The following is a 20,720-nucleotide window of genomic DNA, read 5'->3' as shown; positions in this document are numbered from 1 at the left end:
GCCTAATGGTAAGACTTAGGTACGTTCAATATTAAACCAGAGAAATCAGATTATTTACTATTTCCAAATGCAAAAAGAAGTAACCATGTTTTTAATAATGTAAGCTAGAGAGCTGGTATTCTTAGCATTAATGTAAGATGTGACTTTTAAGGTGCTCATTTCATGAAGGTGGAGAATGGATTTAGAGTGATTTCTCTGAATTCTTTCCCCCACATCTCCCTCTACATCTAAATACAGAAGTCAGCACTCAAGACTTCAGCCATGGACTGTGGTTCTAAAGATTTCTTAAATGAGAGAGCCAGAGATATAAACACTATTTTCAAAATGAGGTCAGCGTTCTAACTGCATGAGAGGTTCTAGGGTAAGGGAAGGCTCTTATCATCTAGCAAATCCCAAGCTCTCCCAAGCTATCTGCTAGATACTTTCTATACACGATCTTTCAAATTTCATCCACATAACAAAGTTAGTTTCAAAGTAGTTACTTTTCTTCCCATTTTAAAGATAAGCAAACAGAGGCCCTAGCTGTTTAATTTGCTTGAGGTCACAAGACTGTTAAATGTCAGCGTGCGAACTCAAACACAGATCTGACTTTAAAAGTTGTTCAGTTTCTTCTGTAATTTAGAGCATCGGGTTCTCATGCTTAATTATCGGTTGCATCAGTGACAATCCATGAATCATTTTAAAAGATTAAAGAAGAGAAATGGCATCAAAAAGAGTGTGGACAGCATTATGCTATGCCTTTAGACTTCTGCCTACACTTTCCACAATTATCAGTGCACAATAATTGTTCATTGAATAATTAAATGTATAGGACTACTGGTAAACTGAAGTGCTTATGTGGGGATAAAAGAAAAGAAGGGGTATTGATTTTAAAAAGAGACAGAAAGGAAGTATAGGCAAATGCAGAGGAAGAGATAGTAGATACCAAGTAACATTATCATTTAGATTCCAAGCAAGGTAATATCAGGGTAATTTTTTTAAGAGCAAAAAAGAAAAGTGAAACTTGAAAACAGTTGTGTGAAATACTGAAATAATGAGATAATGACTAACATTGGCTTGAACTCTATTAGCTTAGTGTGGGTCTAGCTTTCCTTTCAAACAGTGAAAGATTCATAAAAACTTGAAGAATATTTAAGTAAGAATCACAAATATTTAAACATTAAAAAATTTCACCATAGGAATGTTTGCAAATGTAAGATAATTTTTCTAAAGATTGTTTAGGTTCTGCCTAATCATAAGAGTTAACAAAGGTGTGAGCAATTACTAAATGTACCTTTTAGTTGGATAACAAATAAGGGGAAAAAACTGGCACTGGGGGATTTACATTTGATAAAAATGAAACACTTCAAACAAGAGTTGATTCATTACTGAATTGAGCCATCAAGAAAGGTTGTGGAGTCGTCTTCCATCAAACTCTTTCAAACTCTTTAAAAATAAGATAAATCCTGATCCATCTTAAATGAAGTCAGCTCTATGCCTCAAATTCTTTAGATAATTTCCTGGTCTTTTGATTCTGTTCTATTTTTATTTAGAGAAAGCTGTCTATCTTAGAGTGACTATCAGGACTGGGTGGGAGGACTTTAAAATTAGGAGAACCTTGAAATCACGCCTGGCTCATAACCTCATGTCTTAACCAATCATTTGCGGTTAAATTCAAAACTAGATGCTTAGTATTTTAAAAATTGTATCAGATATATTACTGGCCTTAAAAAAATGCTGAGAATTTTAAATGGGTCCCCTTCAAGGCTCAACAATTCCAAAGCCATAATAATGACAAGTAGAATTTTATGTGGGTGATCTGATTTAATTCTCACAAAATCCCTAAGAAGTGTGAATGCTATTTTCCACATTTTACAAATGAGGATATAGGAACAGGGAGAATAAGCAACTTGCCAAAAATCACTCAACAGAGTGGCAAATCCAGAATTTGAAGCTAAACCCTTAGAACAGAGAGCTCAATTTCTAACATGTTGAGAAACTGTCACTAAACTTTGTCCTGACTGAAGGAAAGTAATGAAATTTCTACCTTAAAAAATAAATATCCAACAGATATTCTTTTTTTTAAATATCTGAGAGAGTGAGAGAGAGAGATCATGAGCAGGGGGGGAGAGGTAGAGGGAGAAGCAGACTCCTCGCTGAGCAGGGAGCCCGATGCGGGACTTGATCCCAGGACCCTGGGATCATGACCTGAGCCAAAGGCAGACGCTTAACTGACTGAACCACCCAGGCCGCCCTCCAACAGATATTCTTTTTTTATGAATCAACCTCATTAATTCAGGGCTTTCAAAATCATGAAAACCCCTTTTGCTGTAAAATATCTGTAAGGAAAAACCTGTTATCAATTTTACAACAAACAAAAAAAAGAACTTTCTTATAGGCCCACCTGCTTAGAGAGATACATTTTTCCTTTAAAGTATTTACATATTCACATGTGCCACAGAAAAGAGCATAAACATTTTCATGATAACTAAATAAAAATTTCATTAAATCAGATACATAATATAAATTTAACTCAACAGTGAAAAATCTCATCCTGAATGACACATCATTCTTGCTCCTCTCTCTGTCTCTCTTTCTGTAAGCTAAGAGTGCAAATTTGTTTCTGGAAAAGCTTCCTGGGAAAGGTGGCATTGATTGTGCACTCTGTGTTTCATAATTTACCACCTTCTGAATCGGCTTACTGACTCCCAAGTCCCAGGGAATACTGTGGGCCCCAGCCTTGAGGAAAGAAGAAAAGCTGCCCCCTCCAAGTTTACGCTATGGAGGGGGCAGCCACAGTCACACTTTGCAAGCAGGCATATCCAAAAGGCCATCTAATCTAGTTTTAAATGTAAAAACTCCTCTAAGTAGCATATACATACCTAATTCCATGAAGAAAGAACCATACAGTATAAAGTTCATCCACCCTTCTTAAATTAAATGTAATCCATCAGAAAAAAAAAAAAAAGTTTTCCAAAGATTTTTTTTTTTTAATCAAAGGAGTTCTTTCCTACATTGAGAAGACAGAAGCATTATGCAATAAGGTGAAAATGCCAGAAGTCTACACTGTCTTTCAAACTCTTAAAACGTGGTATTATGGTACTTTAAATATAACACATTTTGATCCAAAGTCTCGTAGAACCATTATGCTATAGCATACAGAATACAAACATTTGTGTGTATCATGAATAACATTAGAAATGACATCATAATAATCAGCTATACTGCATCTTTATTTTTGTTTGCATTATATTTTCCAGCTGCTGGTTTCAGAAAATTACCACTGGAGTTCTCTCTTCTTCACGCACAGCAGAGAGCAATTTGCAAAGTCATGCAAGGGTGAAAATGTGATTGAAATATAGGGATCTTTCTTAATGAAAAATGTTACTGCTTTAGAAATTATGGCTAAAACTATTACAAAAACTCGCTTATATCTTTAAGCCCTATGACATAATAGTCTCCATTTATAAATATACCATCAATTGTAAATTACTTGGCATCAAATATAAAGGTTTTTTTTATTGAGTTCTTATGAAGTGTACATATTTACATAAAATTATATTGGTGTTTAGGAGTATTTTGATCAATTTTTGTGTTTCTCAAAATGGTTCAGTATCAGGATTCTTAAAAGCAAATTTAATTTTCATTTGTAAAAATGAAAATATTGCCAAAACCTTGAATCAGATGGGAGTATCTGGTGATACTGCCTAAACTTCTAAACAGAAACTGAGATTTCGTCTATGATTTACAACATGACTAAATTGAAAATATTTCTTTATAGTATTGTTACCTGCTTAAAAGTTTAAAAATCATTCCCGATTTGAATGTAGATATAGCATAAAGATTTCTGTTAAAAAAAAAAAAAGGCAAGTAGAATGAACTAATTCTTAGATGATTATGAAGTAAAAAAAGATGGAGATTTCAAGCAGAAGTTAACACTGGTTTTTGTATTTTAACAAAAAGATAAAAATCTTCTTTAAATAATGATGTTTATTTAAACTTCCACCATAACCTTAGTACACACACAAATACAAACACGAGCTGAGATTCTAAGAGTTTTACAACCTAATTAAAATTTAAAGGAAAAAAAAGTGAATCCCTGATAGTAGCAACAGATGATTGAATTTTAAATTTTCTTTCCTACCTGGACCATCCCAATCATCTGTCTCAACTCCAGGCTGGCCGGGCTTTTCTGACTGTGTGTCCCCATCTGATTCTGCTGTCTCCTGGACTCCTTCATCATCACCTGGAAAACATCGACACACAGACAGAAAGGGAAGTAATTAAAGCTCTCTATTTGGCATTTAGATCCTGGTAAAGGGATACCCTTAACCGTATGTCTACGTATATGTTTGCTACATATAGTTGTCATTATACTGATAAAATGCCCATGATTTATCATTTTGATATCTACTGTGGCTTTATAATAAAGAAAATCAGCATTAGTCTGTGAATTGTGCAAGACTGTTGAATCTCAGATCTGTACCTATGAAACAAATAATGCAATATATGTTAAGAAAAAAAAAAAAAGAAGAGGATAGCAGGAGGGGAAGAATGAAGGGGGGGAAATCGGAGGGGTAGATGAACCATGAGAGACGATGGACTCTGAAAAACAAACTGAGGGTTCTAGGGTGGGGGGAGGATGGGTTAGCCTGGTGATGGGTATTAAAGAGGGCACGTTCTGCATGGAGCACTGGGTGTTATGCACAAACAATGAATCATGGAACACTACATCTAAAACTAGTGATGTAATGTATGGGGATTAACATAACAATAAAAAAATTAAAAAAAAAAACCAAGGGTGAACCCTAGTGTAAAAAAAAATAATAATAAAAGATGTGAAAGGTAAAAAAAAAAGTTTTATTCAGTTATTAAAATTATATATAAAGAAGAAAATAAAAAAGTAGTATGCAATTACTATACTGCTCTCAGTACAGAAAACCTTAGCTCTCCTATTTCCAAATAATCATTTTTATAAAGGCAAGATGCAGCAAAACAAAAACAAATGAAGGCTTGGGGTAAGACATATTTACATGTTGGGCTGAATTTAGATTACTTTGCAAATTCCCCCCAGCTTTAAACTTGTTAAAACTTGGTTGTATTTTTTAAATGGGTATAAAAAGGCCATCATTGAATGATTAGCATATGTAGCATATGAGATGAGATGAGCCAGTGACTCAAGTCTTCACAACGCAAGAAGCTATAAAGCTATACTTGTTCTTTTTTTTTTTTTTTTAGAAAGAGAGCATAAGGAGGGCAGGAAGCAGAGGGAGAGGGAGAGAGAATCTTAAGCAGGCTACACGCCCAGCACGGACCCCATTGCATGCTCAATGCAGGGCTAGATCTCACGACCCTGAGATCATGACCTGAGCTGAAATCAAGAGTTGGATGCTTAACTGACTGAGCTACCCAGGTCCCCAAGCTATACTTGTTCTTGATAAGTGTAGCTAGTTCACACTGTTTCATGCCTTTCATTTCCACATAAGAAAAAAAAATGTAATATATTTTGAGCAAAAAGTATAGTCATGGCAAAGAAGATATATTAACAATGCAATTGCATTTTAAAAGTAAAAAGTTTAATTTGTAAGTACCTTCACTTTAAGTGATAAAGTAATTGCTTTATAGGAAAGTAATCCATGGTGACATGGTACACACAAAAATATTCCATAATATACCTACTATCAATGATAATAGAGATCAGAACATAGAATACAAGAAAATGTGATGTCAGAAATAAAGAATGCATACCAAAAACCTGGCAACTAAACCCTGAATCTAATAATGCCAAAATTTTTAAATTAAATTGCTTACCCACCTAGTCTTTCTCTGAAGTATTCAGTAAATATTTTCCACACAGTTGCCCAAATCTATAATAGTACTTAATTCTTTATATGATTATTTAAAAAATGCACTGAATTCTTAAAAGCTTTACAAGTAACCTAGAAATTACAAAATTTTCAGGAAACTATTATTACAATTGACATTAACGTGATGTTGATGAATTTTGTAATTTAGACTCCATAAATTTTATATTCATTTCTATAGATAGCTTCACAAAATGAATCATTTTAAAAAGTGGAATAAAGGTAGAGAGCATGCAGAAGCCCAGCGACAGTTCAGTTGTCATAATTTCCACAACAGAGGATCGTTGGCTCTGGCAGGTAACCAAGAATAAAACATACACCCCACACCACCAAACCCATGTCTGGAATTGAAGGATCTTTGAAAGCTGAGTTCTCTCTTCTTTTCGGGATGATCACCATGAATAGCAATGAAGTTTTTTCCATAAAATAATAGACACTGAGTATCTACCATGTTTAAGGAACTGTAATAGGTATAGAAGGATATACATGGAAAAATATAATACCTTTTTGGAAGTAGTATAAAACCCATCTAAGAGAGTAAATTCACAAATAATGAGAGTGCAAGACAAGGTCCAAGTGCCATAAGAAAGGTACAAAGGCCCAGGAGTAAGATAAGAGTTTTAATCTGTGCTCCTTTTTGCAGGTCACACAGAACAACATAGACACATCAACCAATTATCTTACGAGATCAGTGGAAGAGTTCTGCTCTCACTTCTCAGACACAAAGAGGGATGAATCTCAGCCTGCATAGACAAGTAGGCTCTACTGCCTTATATTTTCAAATACTGTGAACCCTGAACTAACTAAGTGCTGCTCAGCCCAACCCTGCCTGTCCTGGCCCCTGTCTAGGGAGCCCCTTCATACCTCCCCTAATCCAGAGACTAAGGGTTTAAAGCCTGTTCAGCAGGCTCTGATTGGTCAGAGCCCAGGTTGTACCGGTTGTTAAATACTTTAAAGAGTATCCCTGCATATATGTAAGTATTGAACTAATGCCATGCAGGTAGCAGACTGGCATGCCTGGAATCCTACAGTATTAGCTCTGGCAGAGAACCCTGATACTTTATATGAACTGGTCATTCTCTGCTTTGCCCCTTCCTGTTCACCTCCATTGACTCTCCTCCCTCTATGTTCTACTTTGTCCTTTGTGCCCCATGGAGGCAGGATTCTGTGGACCCCATCACTGGGGCTGCTGTGTTCTCTGATTTCTGGTTGGATCCAATCAATAGGAGACACTGACAAGATCAGAGGATTAGAGGGCAGGAAGAGGGAAGACAGGTCCGTATCCCTCCATTCTATCCTCTTGGATGGTCTCCAGTTGTAAGCAATGGCTGTGTTGTACAGTTAGCACTCCTGGGAAGTGGTCTGCCTGCTTCTCCCATGCTCCCGCATCACTGTCACATCCCGTGACTCTTCAGATCAGGAGGGCTAACAGCTTCCCACTGTTTCCAGCCCCTGGGTGCTTCACATCCCTTGTTGGTTTGGTTCCCTTAACCCTATCCACGCTTCATACACTGTCCCTTCACCAAACTCTCTTTAGTGAAATCCACTGACCAAGTTTTCTTCTGGGACTCTACTGAAGCACTATTATGTTCATGGTTTTCATCCAGTCATGGCTTATACAATAATTTGTAGTAAACTTTCTTTAAATAGACTCACTTTTTATAACATATAAACATATTTTTAAAAACAAAACTCCTTATCGCTGCTATAAAAGAAAAATCAGTATTAGATGCCCATAATAGAAGGTAATAATAAAAATAAATACAATAAAAATAAAGGTAACATTATCAATTTCTCCATATTGTGTCTATTTAGACTCTGAGTCTCTGGTTTCATTTCCCTGTAATAGAAAGGAAAAGTAACAAGTTAAGCTATTTAAGTCATGGTAATATAAAGACGAAACATTCTCACTGATACACAAAGAATATAAGAAACTTGAAAACTTTCTCACCAATTGATTCAATGCTACTTAATGCAATAATCAGTATAGCACCTTAACCTTCTTGAGTACCCCCAGGATACCTGACCTAATTGGGGGAAATATGACCTTTACAACACTTCACTCTTCATGGACACTAGAATCCACACTAGACTCTGCCATCTACTCCAATAAGCTTTTGATTGCATTTCCACTTCTGAGTGGAGGTTTAACTCAGGACAATAATGCAGGGGAGCTTATAAAGGAAAGTGTCCTCCCCAATAGTGAAGAGTAGAGAATGCAACCTATAATTTTAAACAGCATCTATTCCTTCCAAGCACTTTTCTCATGTCTTATGAATCTTGAAACAAGGAGGGGACTCAGGAGATGATCTGAGCCAAATTAGAGAAATCTACTAACTACAAAATTGATGCACAGACAGGATCAGTAACTTATGTTTGATCTTATAGCTACCATATTTATATCTGCATAAGGCACCTTGCCCGAACCTTCTCATGCTTGAACAATAAGTGCTTCCCAGCCATCACGGTGTGACTGATTGAAGCAGCTTTTGGTAGATGTCCTTTCCTCAACAAGCAGGAAGTAGGATTACGGGAGAGCATGAAGGGGCATCATAAAAGTCACAAAAACAGCAGTTTATTCAAGGTTAGGAATTAAATTTGAGTCTCCTAACTGCCAGTCTAGCATTCTTTCCAAAACACCTTTTCTTGCCTCTGCCATGCACCACCCCCACCAGCTGAGTACAGAACTGTGCACACCTGAAAGAGCTGAATAATCCCAGAGCAACACATAATGAAGCAAGCATGAGACATGCTGTTAAAAATTACATACACAAGGCTCAGATAGTAAAATTCTGGGTAGAACCACTTGGAGAGGTTAAGTTTTATATTCAAATACTAACTATACCACCCTGGTGGCCACACAAAGGAGTACATCTTTCTGAATTTTACTATTACATTTAAATTGTGGGAAACATGTGGTGCCATGCACAATTTGATCAATCATTAACATTTACAATGCATAGTTTTGAAGATACAGTGAGATATATACTTTCTCTTAAGGACCATATAATCTAGTAAAGGAGCTAGGTAATATGCATAAGAGAAATAACCACTGATTAAAACCTACAATCAAGGTGGTCAATAAATAATTCCAAATGAAAACAATGAAACAAATTAGAGCAAATTGTTCCCAGGATGATCCTGGGTAAATTTAGCCTAGACTGAATAAAAGAAGGGACTTGATTCCTTTAACCATCATACAGTAGCAGCATTTCTCAAACTATTTCTCTTTGCATCCTAAAACTTTGTATGGATTCAGATAGATAAGATATAGAAATTCAGAGACCAGAAGCATAAAATGACATTGACCATGGAGAAGCTAGTATAATTAATTCCAGAGCTCTTCATATTGAAGGCAGTGAAAAGCATTAGAGGTATTTCAGTAGGAGGCTGATATGATCATGTGACACAAATACAGTAACCAACATATATTTATTGAGTTTCTATGAACACATTTTGTCAGATATCTGGTCTCTGAGTTCCCCCTTACTCATTCCATAACAACACTCTAACCCATGTCTCAGACATTCTTGCCCAGAATTTTTGTGAGACTATAGTTAAGTCTACTCTGAAATATTTTATTAGGCAAATTACATATTTAGAGGGAAAATAATGAGAAATATAGTGGGAAACAGTTATGTTTGGAAGACTATATTACAGAGTAATCACAATAATCACAAAAATCAGATGTTAAAAGAATCCAGTTGAATCTACAAATGTTCATCTTTATTGAACAGAGATGATATAAACCATTCTTTATTAATACATTAAATTAACTTTTGAGTCCCAGGCACTGTGCTGAGCACTAAGAATATAAAACAAAGATGGTTCCTTTTCTAATATAACTTACAGACTAAAACAGAGACAGATCAATAGATTGCAATCTCATGTGGTGAATACTTTGATGGGAGCAGTCCAACATGTGACAGGAGCCCATAGGCATGACACCTAACCCAGACTTGGTGCTGAAGTTTCCTGGAGGAAAGAGCCAATAAAATTTCTGAAATTTTGGAGGCATAACCTGAGATAAACCTGAATTCTGTAGGTTTAATGCCCTGAGGCTCCATGATTGAAAATCATTTCTTAGATTAAAAATGAAAGCTATCTCCCCCCCAAAAAAATCCTTATAAAAAACATTACAGTAATTAAGTTGCTGTGCAGAAAAAATGGTGGTGAAACTAAAGACATTTCAATGATGCAAAAGCAGAATCCATACAAAGTTTTAGGATGCAAAGAGAAATAGTTTGAGAAATGCTGCTACTGTATGATGGTTAAAGGAATCAAGTCCCTTCTTTTATTCAGTCTAGGCTAAATTTACCCAGGATCATCCTCATCTACTATCTACTGGGAAAAGAAAATAGCAGGATGACTACAAATCTCAGCAGATCCTTGATGCACAGAGAAATTTGGTAAATCACTCAAAATGAAAATATTATAATTCAGCCTATTAGGGGCTTGATTGAACTAGTAATTTCACATAATAAAATACTTTCATTAAATGTCACTTAACTGCCAAAATGGAACTATAGAGCTTAGATTTCAACTTGCACCAACATCTGGAGCAATACTCAGTATTGATAATCCTGATTCATGGAACAATTTGCTCTAATTTGTTTCATTATGCAGCACATATAATTAGAACTACTGAAAATAAATATTGCAGAGTATTTAGTTAAAGAAACACTGTAAAGATAGTTGATTGTATACAATTAACAGCTCAAAAGAAAGTACATTTTGCAACTGTTTTAAGCTATTTTAAAAACTGGGTCAATGTGCAGTATATATATCACATTAATAAAAATAAATCTAAGACAAAAGAATAGTTTAGAGCCCTTGATCAATTATTTAATCATGTTTTCTTAAAGAAAAAAAATGCCAAAAAAAGGGAAAGATGACCAAAAACATAAGAATGTCATACAAAGTAATACACTTGAGTGCAGAAAACTAAATGGGTTGAAATTAAATTTATATTCATCTCAACATCTACTATGTGCCATATACTAAAATCATAAAGATGAATAAGGCAGAGAACATGTCCTCAAGCTTGGGTTCTATATTAAACCTAAACATGGCTACCACTTCTTGAGTACCACTCAGCCCTAGCTAAATGCTTTATGAACATCGCATCAATTCAGCCTGTACAGTATCCCTGTATTTCAGAAGATGCCTACACATTGCTAGCAGATCCAAGAACTGACCCCAAGCTAGTCTGACTCCAGTGACCATACTCCAATATCCTATTAGGATATTACAGTGAAACTCTACTGAATATCAAGCAACAAAGAGAACTGGATGCGATCTGATAGTTGCTTCTCCTCTCCATATTATAAGCCCTGTTTCTTCATTATGCTTACATATTAAAATGAAATGTTTGAGGATATAATATTTATAGGCATGATTTTTTCTAAAGTATACCAAACAAAACAAAACAAAACAAAACAAAACCAGAACCTGGTAAAGTCAACTACACATAGGTGCTTAATCAATTACCACTGCTCACTGACAAGTGATAAAATTAGATCTTGGTTTCATTCTTTTTACCATAACCTACTACAGTACCATTACATTTGCTAATTAATTGCCTTCAGCACACTATTTCTATTTAATAACTAAAATATGTCACATTTGTCAACTTTTAGACCCTTCATCTTCTAAGTTTATCTCAGGAAACTAACTCTCATTTTTATGGTAATGTTTTTACCAAATTCATTTTTAATCTTTTTACTAATGAAAAGTGAAATGATTAAAAAATAATTTAATCGAACGTGAAATCTCTGAACTACTTTTAAGAAACACCATTTGTTTCCCCCTCACAATAGGGACTTGCTTCTTCCCTTTCAATATATTTATTCTCATGGAAAATTTATAAATAGAACTTTATTTTGATACAAATCCAGCTCCAGCTTCTTCTTGATTTGAATGGAAATGACTTTACTGACTGTTGTTTTTTTTTCCTTCTATCCATTTTTTGATTCTTATATGTTTGAAATCAGTACTCCTAGTAGCTTATGAAAAAATGGCATGAATAATTAATAGCCAAGATAATAATGACAAGTTTGTTAAGATATTGCTTCAAAAGCTTTGTTGGTAGGAAGAGGAAAGGAAGAGAGAAAAGGATGCTAGAGAGAGAATTACAGAAAGAACTAGAAATGCATTTGACATCCATTCATTTACTTGCTAAATTCTTTATTCACATACTTTTAAATAGAAATTTCAGTGTATTTTTAGCAAAGCACAAACACATTTAATGGGATAACCAATATATATCCAGAGACCAATTCGTAAAAAGATGAAACAGAATAAATGTCAAGCGGTAACAAAATCTATAATATTCCTAAAATTATGGCTATGGAGTTAATGGTTTTCCATTGCAAGATTAAACTCTTTTGTTGCTCTTTTAAAAGATATCATACATATTTTGTGGGCCCTTCCATTTTCCTTAGTCTAGTTTTGAGAATCAATGTGAGCCCTATAGGAGGAAATTGAAGGTGTTATTGAGCAATATAATACACAGCACAAATGACTCGGGGAAATGCACTAGAATATAGTCTTTCGAACACATGAAACTGAATCTTTAAATTCTATATTAGGTATTGTTGCGCAAGGTGGTAAAAGCAGTGGCTCTCCTTGCTAGGCAAAAATAATTTCAAAAACACAAACATCTTTTCACTCAACGTTAGACATTCCTGTATAAATTAAAGATTTGCCACGTTCTGAGAAAGCCACTTTTTCAGCACAAATAGCAGCAGGGTTTGCGAGCAGTCAAACAAGAAAACAGCCCTTCTCAGCCCTGCTCCTTTAATCCATGTAGTTCCTATCAATATTAACCTCTTATAGAAATTCTTGTACAATATAACTATTGAACTTTCTTGACTAGGAGTGTTGCTGTAGCTGTTAGTCATCCCTATAATGTATTTTGCAATCAGCTAAATCATCAAAGTATTTTTTAACAATGAACAGTTCAGAAGTGACAGATCTACTTTCTTGTTCACACTGCTTATCAGAGAATAGATATCACATATGTTTTCCAGGTGCTTCCTATAGTTAGGATACCTTCACAGAAGCCGCTCATGAAAGATAAGGTCATAAAAGAGATGAAATATGTGTGAGCTTCATACACTTATGGTTTTATCATCAGACAAGATAGCTTTGGTTAAAGGGCTGTAACAGTCAAAAACAGAACACTACAGCTTCGTATTGAAGGGCGAGGACATTTAAGTTTAAGATTCAGTTTTTGTTTGCTTTGCCTAATAGCCGCATGATATTGTTGGGCTTAAAACAACAGTTTGGTAATAGATTAACCAAACAAAAGTGTCGTGGTAAATTAACTCTGCGTTGCCAAATTGTACATATGGTTATATCACCAGATACAAAAATAGAACTATGCAATTGTTACCCCTTTTTGCTAACACCTAAATCTAAAGATTTCAACCACTTGAAAAGCAAAGGTCCGTTACACTGTGGATCGCTGACCCAAGTCTCCCTTGGACTTGCTACAAGTTTATAAGAAAATGGAGGGTTTTGCCATATTCTGGATAGTTACATTCAGTGGACAATTATTTTCAAAAAGGCATGTGATTTCCTTAACCTATCTAATATGTCATTGCTTTGGCAATAACCTTTTTTTCATATTCCAGAATATGAGCAATTAAACAGATCAAAAGAATAGAGTCCACATTTATTGGACTATAAATTTTCAGACCCTGGATGAGGAAACAATTCTGGAACAGTTGATGACAGTGGTCCAGAGCTAAGCCTGCTATTTTGAGAAGAAACTCAATCTCTACAGTTAATGGATGACTACTGTAATTTCTGGTATTCTATTACAGCTAGAAAGGGGAAATTATTGAACATGCTGATGTTTATGGTACTTATATAAAAGTCACAAATAAAGTATTAATAACTTAGGAAGACAGAACAGTGATTTATAAATTTTTTCTATAGTCCTAATCCTAAACACTTATCCCAGATGTGACTATCATCCTCCATGTGAAAAGAGCTTTTCTCAACATTTAAGTTCACTAAAGATCTGGAGCATAAGGGAAATTCCCACATAAGATAAAAGAAGGCAAATTCTCAGCAGTATATCATTCAAGAATTTTTGCTTCTCATTATTTCTCTCAATGGGCACTTGAAAGAGTCAATACATAAAGCAAGTATGGGAGCATAAAAAAACACCCTACTTTAAAAGATGCTTCTAAACTGTGTATTTCAAAGCTTATATATTTAAGTATTTTTTCTTATTATCTCTTCCTCTTCTCCCTACCTCCCTCTCTACTCCCCCCCCAAAAAAACACTGAAACAATTCTATTCCATTCAGAGGAGGATTCTATATAATTAAGGCACTTCTTGCTCCAAAGATGAAAGTTATGCCTGATAACCTCTAAGTGAGGATACTCTGAACTGTAATTTATCTTTCACAGATCTGTTCTGTTATCAAGACACCACTATTTCTTCAGTTTGCTGCTTCAGTCTTCAAGATTCAAACCTAGCATTCATTTAAGGAATCATCAACAACAACAACAAAAAGTAAAGCCAAATCTCACAATCTCTGAAATAGTCTCTTCAATAAGCCAGGCCGATCCACACAGAAAGATCAAGCCAATTTAAGAAGGTAATATCTGAACACTGCTTTCCATACAATCTTATTGTTTATTCTTTCCTTTTTAACAAAATGATTCATCCCAAAGAGGCCTCTCCTCTCTCATAATCCTTTTAAGAGCATGATTCATAAGTAATTACTCATTACCATAGTGTTCCATTACTACAATATAATTTACTAATTATAAATAGACTTTATTCAAACCACACATCCAAAGTGCAAAAGCCCAATGGAGAATGCATATTCTGGGACAGCAACTAACAACTTCGGTCCATATCTGAATGTCCTTTATCCAACTCTAGTTCAAATACCCTAATGACGAATGATTCTCAGAGCTCAAAAATAGAAGATAACAACTATTTCTCCTGATAAACCCTATTTTTCCTACTGCTTGGCAATCGCTATTACACCTTACCCCCATTTTCTTTCTCTACAATGGCTTATGGGAAGCTCAGATTTGCATTTAATGCTTCAGCTTTCACGATATCTGTCTTCCTCTCTTACGCTTCTTCTCATCATTTCTATCCCTCATCTTGGATCACTGCCATCCCTCTGACCTAAACCCATCTCTTTGGGGTCAAATCACACTACAATCTCCATTGTCCTCTTTGCCTGCTCGTCAAGCTCTTGCCAAAAACATGTTGTCCTGTCTTCCTGAAACACTATTACTTCTTTTCACCTACTTAATGCCTATTCAGCATTAGATGCCAGCTCAAGTATTGCATTCTTAAGGACACTTTCTCTCACCTTCCTCACTATGTCAAACCACCCTGGGCCACTTGTGCGATTATTTTATTAATGTCTGCCTCCCCACGATCACGTAAACTCCAGAATAGCCAGGGGCTTCCCTGTGTTTACTTACATGCTAACCACAGCATGGCCCACAATGTCTGATATCGTACATGTTCAATAAATATTTATCAAACTGGATAAAGCATGCATTTTGAATGGACTGATGGCATAATGCTTTGAGTCAGGAAGTAAAGACAAATAAAATCTATGCCCTTTGCATAAGCTGAAAACTCTTCATAGTAACAGAATGTAGAGTTGGGCATGTGGCCACCTGATCATAAAGACCGCATTTGCCAGCCTCCCTTTTAGTGAGGTGGACCACTCCTAAGAGTAAGTTCTGGACAATGGGATGTAAGCAGGAGAGTTTTGTGGCAGCTTCCAGGAACCTATTCTTACAGCTGAATCTAATCCTGACGCAGTTTGCATAAAAAACTATTCTAGGTCACATTAGCCTCGTCCCAACTCAGATCCATATCTAGCTTCTACCACGAGTCAGAGTCCCAAGTATGTTATCAGAAGACCCATTTAGACTCTTGTTACCACAAGGTCTTCCCACACCACCTCCTCCCTCAGGGCCAGCAAGAGGTCCTTGGCTGCTGGTGATAACGCAGGAAAAACATAGATAGTATCCACAGCATCGCCCAGATTTTTAGAAACGTGGGAGAATTTTTCCCCTCTCTGCTTTAATTTTTTTTAAAGATTTTATTTATTTATTTGACAGAGAGAGAGACAGTGAGAGAGGGAACACAAGCAGCGGGAATGGGAGAGGGAGAAGCAGGCTTCCCGTGGAGCAGGGAACAGGGAGCCCGATGTGGGGCTCAATCCCAGGACCCTGGGATTATGACCTGAGCCAAAGGCAGACGCTTAATGACTGAGCCACCCAGGTGCCCCTCTGCTTTAATTTTTAACCCAGCACTTTCACGAGTATCCGTGGTCTCTACAGGCACAGGGTAACTTACCCTATAATGATAATAGATTTGGAATTCAGATATCTAAATGCCAAAACATTTTAGGAATCTTATTCAAGGTTTTCCAAAAAATAGGAATTTGAAACCAAACTTAACATTCATTGCTATCTCCTAGAGCTCACTCATATTGACTAAAGGTACTAACGGGGGTTGATTCAGGCTTTTTGGAGCCTAGAGCTTATATAATTTAGGAGGCCCTCTTTAGAAGAAGAATACAAAGCCATAGTTACAAAATTAGGTCAGGGTCATGGAAGGAGTCTATGCAAGTGAGGGGTTCTGAAGCTATACTACACTGCCTCGAACTCTCCTACGTTCATATACCATTCGATATCAAAATAGCTAAACAATCACTAAATAAACTAAAAAGGTAAATGAATATATCTAATATTGATTTGGCAATTTAAGTGTAAAAATAAGATACCCATTTTATGTAGATTTTTGAAGTTCATTCCTTTTCTTAGTGAACTGATTTTTAGGGCTACCTTAGAAGTTCTCCAACACACCTACCAGTATTACAGAGAAAACATCATTCTTTTCTAAATTGGGTTTTCCTTAGAATATAGGCTATTTTCCTTGTCCATTTTTTTTTAGTATCATTCTATATCTTTGTAGAATTGTTTCTTGTTATGAGTTTCTGTATTTCAGTATTCCCTTTGGTATTCAGCCACCAGGACAGGATATAGGAGCCCAAGGCTCAAGGACTGGATGACGCAGGTGTGTGTTGGTGAACAGCTTCCTTACTAGAAAGATGCACAATACAACAAGGAAGCTTGAGAAAGAACATATTCCTTCCTTTACCAGCCCAAACGTAACGTTTTCTCCACCCCTTATATTTATTCCCTTTCTCACCTATACCCGTTTTCCTTTCCTTCCTAGATGACTGTATCTTTAAGAAATGAGAACATTCTTTATATATTCCCCTTTTTGCCTCCCTACATGTGTGGTCATGTATAAACACTCACACATGTCAATGCTTCTGCGGCCAAAAACAAGTCATAGAGGTTCTCAGTGTTGGTTAACTAGACTGGACCACAATTTGCATTTAAAAAAAGCTCATCTAAATCAAAAATAGACTGCCCTGCGCTAATTCTATGCAACAAGAGAAATGACATCACATCCCATTGTTAAACAGGTAGGGGGGCAACGTGTTTTATATATCTGTAGATTTCCACCTCGATAAATCTCTATCTTGAAAAATGATCCTTAAAGAGACTTTCCCTTCTCACTGTCAGAAAAATATAATCACAGCCTTCTGTCTGAGCAATTCCACTTTCCACCTCCGGTATGTACGTAAGACGGGCTGAGATACAGCCACAGTCAAGTTTCAGGACAGTCCCTTGTCTAATCTTTCCGCTTCTCCAGATCTCTGATACAGAACCTGTTAGAATGTATTGCTTACTTTTCCAGTTCCTATGTTTATCTCACTTCCACTCTTCCCATCTGCTGCACTGCATTTCCTTCAGAAAAGCGAAAAGTTTCCACAGTGCCCCGAGCTTTCCCTGCAAACAATGCCCTCTTCCCCTCTTCCTTCCTTCCTTTCTCCACTTTTTATTGGGTCTCATTTCGTGTTAAGGTCAAGCTGTTTTCAAGAGTTCACTCTGCAAACATTTCTACAGGGCTGAAATTCCTATTCAAATAGTTTTGACGGATTTGTAAACACTTTTTTTTTTTTTTTTTGCCGTTTATTACTGGCTAAATCAATCATTTGAAGGCAGTTTGTTCTTACAGGGACTCAGCCCAAGTACACTCATTTTGGGTTGTCCCCACTCATTTGGATTACCTGAAAACAACTTCGCAAGAAACAGGCAGTGAGAAACTGTGGCTTATCTCATGCCACCAAATCAGTATAATAATCATTATAATTATAATCATAAGTATAACCACCTGAGTTTAAATTCGGTATTAACCTTTAGTAGTTCTGTGACTTCGGCCAAGTTACTGACCCTCTGAAAGTCACAGGTGAAAACAGCATCTACCCTGCAGGACAGTCAGTTGATTAGAGATGATACACATGCAGCAAGATGTCTGCTTTTCAGGAGAAGTCAGCAAATGAAAGTTGTTATTACCATTATTATAATTATTATAATTGGTACGTAGTCTCAATGCCAATCTCTGGAATCTCACTGAACTACAAAAAAGGAGCTGAAAGAGCGATCTGCATTCCTTCTCAGTATTTACTCCATTGGTATAACACATCCAGTTATTTTTACTTGACCTTTTAAGAACAACAAAAAAGTGACTGACTTTATGACTATAATTAAATTCATCGTACCACAGCTTTCACCCCCTTTTATACACTCTACATTTAGGCCCACCAGAGATAAAGATTATCCCGCCAGGTAGTGGAAGGGCAAATTCTTTCATGCTTCCTGTTGCTTCTCAAATGATAATCAAAACATTGTGAGAAGTTTTACATACTCACAAGAAAATATGAATTTTATATTAGGAGATTGGGAACTTCGAAAATCTTATTTGATTTAAATCTCAAATATGCTAGCGCAGAACAAAGAAAATTTTCTCAAATCACTTACGAAATTTAAGGATAAAAAGTAGAGGATACATGGCTCCTTCTAAGAGATCAGTTTCTCTAAAATGATAACATTTTATCTAAAATCATAATGTGACCAACAATCAGATTCAAGGCTGTCAACTATGTTAATTCCATATAATTAAAATAAATTAGCTTCCCAGGGTTCTCTAATGCTAATGCTATGTTCATAATTTAAATTTTCCTTAAATAGAAAAATAAATTAAGAGGTAGTAGATGTAAATGACTGGCAAATATTATTGTAGACCTGTATGAATTGTTATATATATATATTTTAAACAAAATAAAATAGAAAAAAACATTTTTAATTAAAAATGGCTATTTATACAATTACAACTTGATCAAAACTATTTTCTCCAAGAAACATGGGCTCTTCATTTTACCCAAAATATCACTGAGAAAATGTAACAATAAAAGGACTTACAAAGAAGTAGCTCTCCCTTATAGTACTCAGCTAAAATTAATGATTAATTCAGCATCTAGATTAAAAGTAAAAAAAAAACCAATGAACAGGGGCGCCTGGGTGGCTCAGTTGTTAAGCGTCTGCCTTCAGCTCAGGTCATGATCCCAGGGTCCTGGGATGGAGCCCCGCATCGGGCTTCCTGCTCAGCGGGAAGTCTGCTTCTCCCTCTCCCACTCCCCCTGCTTGTGTTCCCTCTCTCGCTGTGTCTCTCTCTGTCAAATAAATAAATAAAATCTTTAAAAAAACCAAAAAAAAAAAAACAATGAACAATGCAGATGTCTTTTAATATCCAGATGCATATATATATTATCATTTATATTATTATATTATATATCATATATATATATAGTACCAGGAAATTAAATAAATTCTTACTCTTCTTCTGACTTTCAACATTGTAGGGAAAACAACAAACTATAGTAAATTTTGCAGGTCAAAAAATGTTCTTTCTCTTACAAAAATTTAAACATGAAACCAAAAAGGCAATTCCTCTAAATGGTAAAACATGATTTTATATTAATTTTCAATTTTTATTATCAACAACGATGCTGATGTAAAATAATAATATAACTACAACTTAAGCAAGTATCTCTTGACATCAGTCAGGTAGAAGCAGAATGAAATACACTTAATTACAATATGAAATTATTTCATAAATAATGAGAGAATTAGGTAATTAAATATTTTATCAAGTTTTAACATTTCAAAAATATCTTTGTTTTTAGACTGCACACTGAAGATGTGTTGGTGGTCAGCTTACAGACAAAACAATAACTTGAGTTTATAATATGCAAAAAAGTAGTCTATATTATCATACATGATTCATATGAATGATATCATCATGAGTCATTTCAACACTGCATAAAATCAATCATTTTAATTTTGTTGAATTTATTATGCTGATATATCTGGGATCAGAGATGAGGTAGACAGACAAAGCTTGATCTGACCCTCATATATAAAACACAAGTAAGTCATGGACAAAATTTGTACACCCCCTGGTTCCATCAAAACCAAGAAAACGCTGAGTCCCTGTAAGAACAAATTGCCTTCAAATGCTCTCTTATTTATTCCAATAATTGTGGTTTAAGAACAAAATCTGATTCCAAACAAAAACTATGTTTGGGGGATTTTAAGATGGCCATAAAAGGCTGATACTACAATGTCACAGGTATTATTTTTTCTTCCAATCTCATGAGATAAAAATTGTACAAGCCCAACATAAATATAGCCTGTATTTCTATATTCTAAAAGGAATTCCTTTCCATTTTGCATTGTTATATGACTTACGTAAGAAAAATTTAAGGATTTTAAAGTAAATGTGAAAAAAAAAAAAAAAAAGAAGAAGAAGAAGAAGTACTGGGTCCAGGAAAACAGAGTTTGCCAAGGAACAATAATGTCATGTGGAAGGAGGGGGAGGTGGCGCAGAAGGGAAGGGAGGTCTGTGCCAAGCAAAGCTGGGGGCTGTTCAATCAGCTCTATCAGGGCTCCATCAGTGTCTCCA

The 20,720-nt window shown here is 35.6% G+C and overlaps 1 protein-coding gene across 3 annotated transcripts in view; it reads right to left on the bottom strand.

Annotated features, from left to right (window-relative positions):
* The window catches only part of ZFPM2 (zinc finger protein, FOG family member 2), a 450,174-nt gene that overhangs the window by 326,679 nt on the left and 102,775 nt on the right, over window positions 1-20,720 (bottom strand). For all 3 annotated transcript variants that reach the window (XM_032415653.1, XM_032415654.1, XM_032415655.1), the window contains one exon: window positions 4,124-4,225. In XM_032415653.1, the coding sequence (XP_032271544.1) occupies window positions 4,124-4,225 (102 nt within the window). The remainder of the gene's footprint in view (window positions 1-4,123; window positions 4,226-20,720) is intronic.

Source organism: Phoca vitulina, unplaced genomic scaffold (assembly GCF_004348235.1).
Source record: "Phoca vitulina isolate PV1807 unplaced genomic scaffold, GSC_HSeal_1.0 scaffold18, whole genome shotgun sequence".
Taxonomy (NCBI): domain Eukaryota; kingdom Metazoa; phylum Chordata; class Mammalia; order Carnivora; family Phocidae; genus Phoca; species Phoca vitulina.
This window is presented reverse-complemented; position numbering and strand designations above follow the sequence as displayed.